The sequence below is a fragment of the Hoplias malabaricus genome, chromosome 3 (assembly GCF_029633855.1).
Source record: "Hoplias malabaricus isolate fHopMal1 chromosome 3, fHopMal1.hap1, whole genome shotgun sequence".
NCBI classification, from domain to species: Eukaryota; Metazoa; Chordata; class Actinopteri; order Characiformes; family Erythrinidae; genus Hoplias; species Hoplias malabaricus.
Genome location: NC_089802.1, coordinates 5574691 through 5580352, shown reverse-complemented (window position 1 = coordinate 5580352; position 5662 = coordinate 5574691). Strand labels below are relative to the sequence as shown.

The window sequence follows — 5662 nt, the reverse complement described above, 5'->3', positions numbered from 1 at the left end:
AAGAATAACATGAAACCTCTGAAAATCCCAACAAAGATGGACTTACTATTTGATCACCTTATATATACAGTATATTAAAATATTATTATTTATATAGAGCACTGATGAATTCTAAAAATTATTATTATTTTTTTTTTTGTGATTTAGACTCATTCTCTCCCTCTTTCTCTTTCGCTCTAAAATCAGATGCTAAAGTGTGTTAGTGATTGTAAAAACTGTCCTTCGTACAACGAACCTGCTCTAACCCTGGTGTGTGGTGTTTACTTCTGTCCATCTTTCTAAAGTTTCTTCTCTTCTCTCATACTTTTTTTTTTCTCTTTATTATATTTACATCTTTCTGTCACTTGTGAAGGTGTGTGTGATTGTGACAGAGGTGTTCTTCATAGTGTGCCCCAACCACCCCCCACCCCCAGCCACCACCACCACCTTTCTGTGTGTGTGTGTGTGTGTGTGTGTGTTGTGGGAGGGGCTCTCGGGTCCCGGCGGCGCTATTTAAAGTCTCAGAGTTGGAGTGTCAGTGAGTTTCCTCGGAGCAGCAGTAGTGTGTGTGTGTGGCGCTCGTGAAAAGAGAGAAAGGAATAGAGAGAGAGAGAGAGAGAGAGAGAGAGAGAGAGAGAAATGTTTGTGGACGGAGAGCGGATCATGAGCGCGTTCTCGCAGCAGGCCGCGGCGCAGCAGCCCGCTCACTGCGCCCAGGACGCCGCCGTCTACTGCGACAACTTCAGCGCCTACCACCATCATCACCACCATCATCAACAACAGCAACTTCAACAGCTCCAACAACACCAGCATCCGCAGCACCACGGATACAGCCTCGGCGAGTACGCGCCCACGGGCACGAGCACCACCAACAACAGCAACAACAACAACCACAACCCGTACCTGTGGCTCAACGTGGAGGTGAGCGTCATGACGATGTTTCATTTTTAAAATAATAATGTGGCCTTATTAATTACGTTTATCCACGTGACATTTTAAAACAAGAGCTACTCAGAGGGTTTGATTGACATTTTGGGATGTCAATCAAAGGTGTCAAACTATTATTTTTATTAATATTAAAGGGTTGCAAAATATACGCCATTTTGGGTGCCCCTGGAGTGTATTCTCCAACGTAGGATTTCTCAGTTAGCCAGATAACTTAATCCCAGCGTTGCTTAGGAACGTCAGTCATCTCTTGTTCTAATGGACAGGCTTGAGTTTGAGCTCAAGTTATCTGTCTACACTCAGAGATCCTCGTCACTTTGTGGGCGGGGCGTCTGTGACTGAGACTAAACACCTGGTCCAGTGAGGTTCTGTTTGTTTGCTAAGTGTAAAACTGAACTGTGCTGTACACACTGACTAATCCCGTCCTGTTGTGAACCCGTGAGGTAATGTTTTGTCCATGTCGCCCATCCCCAGCTGAACACGCCGAGCCTCAGTCCGACCCCATACCCGTACCTGCAGCGGCCTCTCGTGGCGCCCCCTGCTGGGCTGGGGGGCGCGGACCTCGGCTGGCTCTCTGTCTCCGGACCTCAGGAGCTCTTCAGGCTCGTGCGCCCGCCGTACTCGTACTCCGCGCTCATCGCCATGGCCATCCAGGGCGCGCACAGCAAGAAGCTCACGCTCAGCCAGATCTATCAGTACGTGTCTGAGAACTTTCCCTTCTACAAGAGGAGCAAGGCGGGCTGGCAGAACTCCATCAGGCACAACCTGTCCCTCAACGACTGCTTCAAGAAAGTGGCGCGCGACGAGGACGACCCAGGTGCGTGCCGCGCGCTCTCACACCCATAGGTCGGTGTCTGAAGTGGATCCAAGTGACCGTGCTGCTGTAAAGTCTTGAGTTCAGGCAGTTTAAATAGCACGGTTAATTTAGATCTTGAAGTAAACGCGCCCACGTTTCTTTGCTTTAAAATATTAATTTACAGAGCTTATAAAAATGTAGCAATCCCCTAAATATCAGTGTCAGAGTGTCTCTGAAGTTCAGAAAGCAGCACAGGCATTGCTGTCCAGGATGACCGTCTGAACTGTGGATAGAAAACAGCCCAACCTTGTACTAAATGTCACACAGCCTGTTTAAAACTTGGTGATTTAATATCCGACAGAAAACCTATTAAAGAGTCACTGTTTGACTTGTATGCAGCATTTATTAACATTTATTAAAGTTATATTAGGTTTTATAAAATAGTTCCCAACATTTGAACAGTAGTATTTATGAATAAATGCGTTAATTTATATTTTTCTGCACAACTTTGTTTACTATGTTCATATTCCTACATTTATATCTCTCCGAAATGCTTATTATTACCAGAGTAAAATCTATTTATTACCACTGACAAAGTGTTGTGTGGACAAATGGAATGACTGATTGACAATTTTATTTCGAACTTTATTAATTGATTAATTGCTTTTTGGATTGATTTACAGGTAAGGGCAACTACTGGACTCTGGATCCAAACTGTGAGAAAATGTTCGACAACGGAAATTTTCGACGGAAGAGAAAGCGCAGGGCCGACGCGGTGAAAACAGAAGTACCACCAGCGGACCCACGTCCGGGCGGCGCTACCGCGACCCCCTCCTCGTCCCCGCGAGGCCTCGGTGCTTCTCCTGGCGCGAGCGAGCCGCGCTCCCCGCCGTCCCCGGAGCTCAGCCCCTGCTTCCACAGCTTCGCGAGCCACGTGAACTCTGTTCTGACTGGAAACGGTGAAGTCGCGCGGGGCGGAGCGGACGCGCGCTCTCCGGCGCTCGGTCACGGCAGGCTGAGCAATTACTACACGAGCGCGAGCGGCTTTAGCAGCGCGTTGTCAAGCCACTTCAGCGTGGACAGCTTAATATACAACCGCGAAGGAACGGAGGTCTAAGCCCGGGTCTGTTCCCTACACCCGTATCCCGGCACCTGTTGCGCCACTAAGGGTGTGTTTTCACTGCACTGTTTTGAAACTTCTACTTTAAATGAGTAAAAAACTCACAACTGAGAGAAAGAACTGCTCAAAATGTGATCCAACAGGATCTAAAGACCCTCCAGTGTGTTCTTCACAACATTCCCCTACACTTGCGGCTGAAGCTAACAGCATTTTAACACATTCTCCACTCATCTGGTTGAAGATTAAGTCACCGAGCCCTGCTAAGTGCACCTGAATGGAAACAGGCAGAGCATAATTTGTAGAGAGTCCCCTACGTTACATTCTGTAGTTTGGATGCTAATGTTTATGCCGTTAGCAACTATGCTAGCCTTCACAGAATTTTTTCTGTCAGCTGTAATGCTAAAGCAAGGTTGCTAATTAACCAAACGAGACTCTATAGAGAGATACACATTGAACAAAATGTAGTTAAAATCATTCATTTTATTGTTAGTTTTCTGAAATAATTAGAAACCATACTAAAACTTGAACATTTTAATTAGTAAACGTCAATGTACACTTTTCAGCTGGAAAAAAAAACGCAGGTTATGTGCTCAAACTCATTTGGGAATTTTCCTTCAATTTCTACTTAAACGTTTTTCAGAAATCATTTTATTGAACAATTTTCGTAGAGGACGTTTTATTTAGCCTTAGCAATTTTCATCAGCCTCATAGGGACATCAACTGGAAGAGATCTTTCATTTCCCGCTATAATTCTGACCAATCATTCTCATTTCCCTCTGTTATTGGTATTGCCTCCTGTGATGTGATTGGCTGATTAATTGTGTCGCTGATTAAATGGCAGTTCCCTGACTGGAAGGGCTGGGTTCATTCAAGTCCCCTCAGCAATAAGAAAACCGAAGAATCAGAAACGTTTCTCTTTTTTATCCCTCCTGATTTTATATATTCCTTATGTAGGAATACAGGAGGGGAATTATAAACAGCAGTGAGAATTGAAGCATGCGCTCTATGAGCGCATATGTTAATTTTTGTATTATTCTTTTTGATACGGTTGTTCAGCATAATACTAAATAATTGCACTGTCATGTTTTATATATAATATGTATTTTTCCAGCAGCAGTGAATATGCAGGATAGTTTTCCAATTTAAACGTTTAGCCCACTTAGCATTTAAGCTAACACCTGGGGCACCATTGTTCAGTGTCCAAATTCTGCAACGTTTTTTTTTATACTTCTTTCTGTAGATGGATATTGATATATTTTTTATTTAATGGATTGTTCATAATTTTGTAAATAAAGTGTGATAGAATGTCTGAAGTGTAATTGTTTTCATACATGGAACAAAAAAGTTTCCAAACACCACGTAAACCCCATTTTATTTGAGCTAGACTATAGCAGTGATTATTAGCATGAATAAACCGTCACTTGTGAACATTTAACACTCATTTCTTAAACTCAGAACTCTGTGTTTTGGTTTGATTATACTTTAATTTTCTGTTTATTTATTGATGTTTCTGTAAATGGTTCCCTGCTCCAGTGAAACTGCCCCCCCCCCCAATCCCCTCAGTCCAGTTCCAGCCTCATCTCATGTTTAGCAGCTCCATCAAGCTGACGTGTATTTGTAAGAAGAATTTCGAGATTAATCGAGCGTCCGCGTTAATCCGCGCTCCCGCTGCGCGCCCCCGTTGCTCCTCTCTTAATTGAGCTCCAAGTTTAACCCTTACATTCTCTTGTCCATCGCTGATAAGGGTTTGGAAACGAGACCGGACATGGGGCTCACTGTCGACATGATTTTTAGCAAAGAATATTTATATTTTTTATTAAAGAATGTTATTCAATAATATTTATATTTTTATTATTCTTGTTAAATTTTCAGGGATTTTTTTGTTAACACTTCCTTGTATATTTAACACACTAGTGCTCTTGGAGTACACGAACACTCTTTATTTGCTGACTCATGTTGGGGAAATGTTTCCTGTTACAACGTTATGACGACTTTTATTGTCTAATGTTTAACCTAAAGCTGTGCAAATTAATAGAAATTAGGAAATTAATAGAAATGACAAACTAAAAACGTATTTTTAGAGTGGTTAAAAATTCTGGATTTAATGTTGACCCCATATTAATTGTACAGATTTATATATAAATATAAATAACTAGATTTATTTAACAAAATGTTTTGGGTTTGAGGCTAAGCTAAGCTAGGTGTAAGCTAATCATGCGGAATATGTAGGCAATATTTAATGAGGTATTTGATCTATTTTCAAGGGAAAAATACATGCCGTTTAAGCAGAGCGTATACACTTTTGAGGACGTCTGTATACTTTAATTACGGGGGTTGGGCGGAGGGGAGTCTATTAACTCGTGTCCCGCGCGAGCAGCACGAAAACAGTAGGTGAGACTCGAGCATTTTCCGCTTGTCGATTTGCATCGAGCCAGCGCCGCGTTCACAGACGAGGAGTTCAGAAGTTCAGACTTTCCTTTTCTCTTTCTTTCTCTGCTTCTTCGTCTTTTCTTGCTCTGTGGGTTCTTGCGGTCCAGCTGTTTGCTGGTGTTCAGTGTTTGGTGTTTTGCGCAGTGTTGGTATTGTGTTGGTGGGAGAAAGTGGGGCGAAGCTCTTTGGGGGTTTGGTGGGGTTTTCCAGTGGCCAGCTGAGGCCAGGCACAAACAAGAGCAATGTTGTTCCCGCTCCATCACTGAACAACGAAATAGAACAATCGAGTTTGTCCAGCCCAGAGGGCCCCCCCCAAAATAACACAACCACAGAGAAACACCTCGTAATTAGAGCAGAGCTGAATCAGAGGCTCTCCGTCAGAGAACGCCCCA

General features: G+C 43.3%; 1 protein-coding gene across 1 annotated transcript; it reads left to right on the top strand.

Annotated features, from left to right (window-relative positions):
* The first annotated feature begins 590 nt into the window (after positions 1 to 590).
* Positions 591 to 4134, top strand: foxi1 (forkhead box i1). The gene is made up of 3 exons (XM_066665764.1): positions 591 to 900; positions 1399 to 1741; positions 2404 to 4134. Exons 1-3 carry the CDS (start codon positions 619 to 621, stop codon positions 2835 to 2837), a joined length of 1059 nt encoding a protein of 352 aa, XP_066521861.1. The 5' UTR covers positions 591 to 618; the 3' UTR covers positions 2838 to 4134.
* Positions 4135 to 5662: the final 1528 nt, after the last annotated feature.

What these genes read in the sequence shown, in the direction of transcription:
- foxi1 (XM_066665764.1), top strand. Translation starts at nt 619, where the DNA reads ATGTTTGTGGACGGAGAGCGGATCATGAGCGCGTTCTCGCAGCAGGCC. An exon ending in ACCTGTGGCTCAACGTGGAG is followed by an intron (nt 901 to 1,398) that starts GTGAGCGTCATG and finishes GCCCATCCCCAG; the next exon opens with CTGAACACGCCGAGCCTCAG. An exon ending in GCGCGACGAGGACGACCCAG is followed by an intron (nt 1,742 to 2,403) that starts GTGCGTGCCGCG and finishes ATTGATTTACAG; the next exon opens with GTAAGGGCAACTACTGGACT.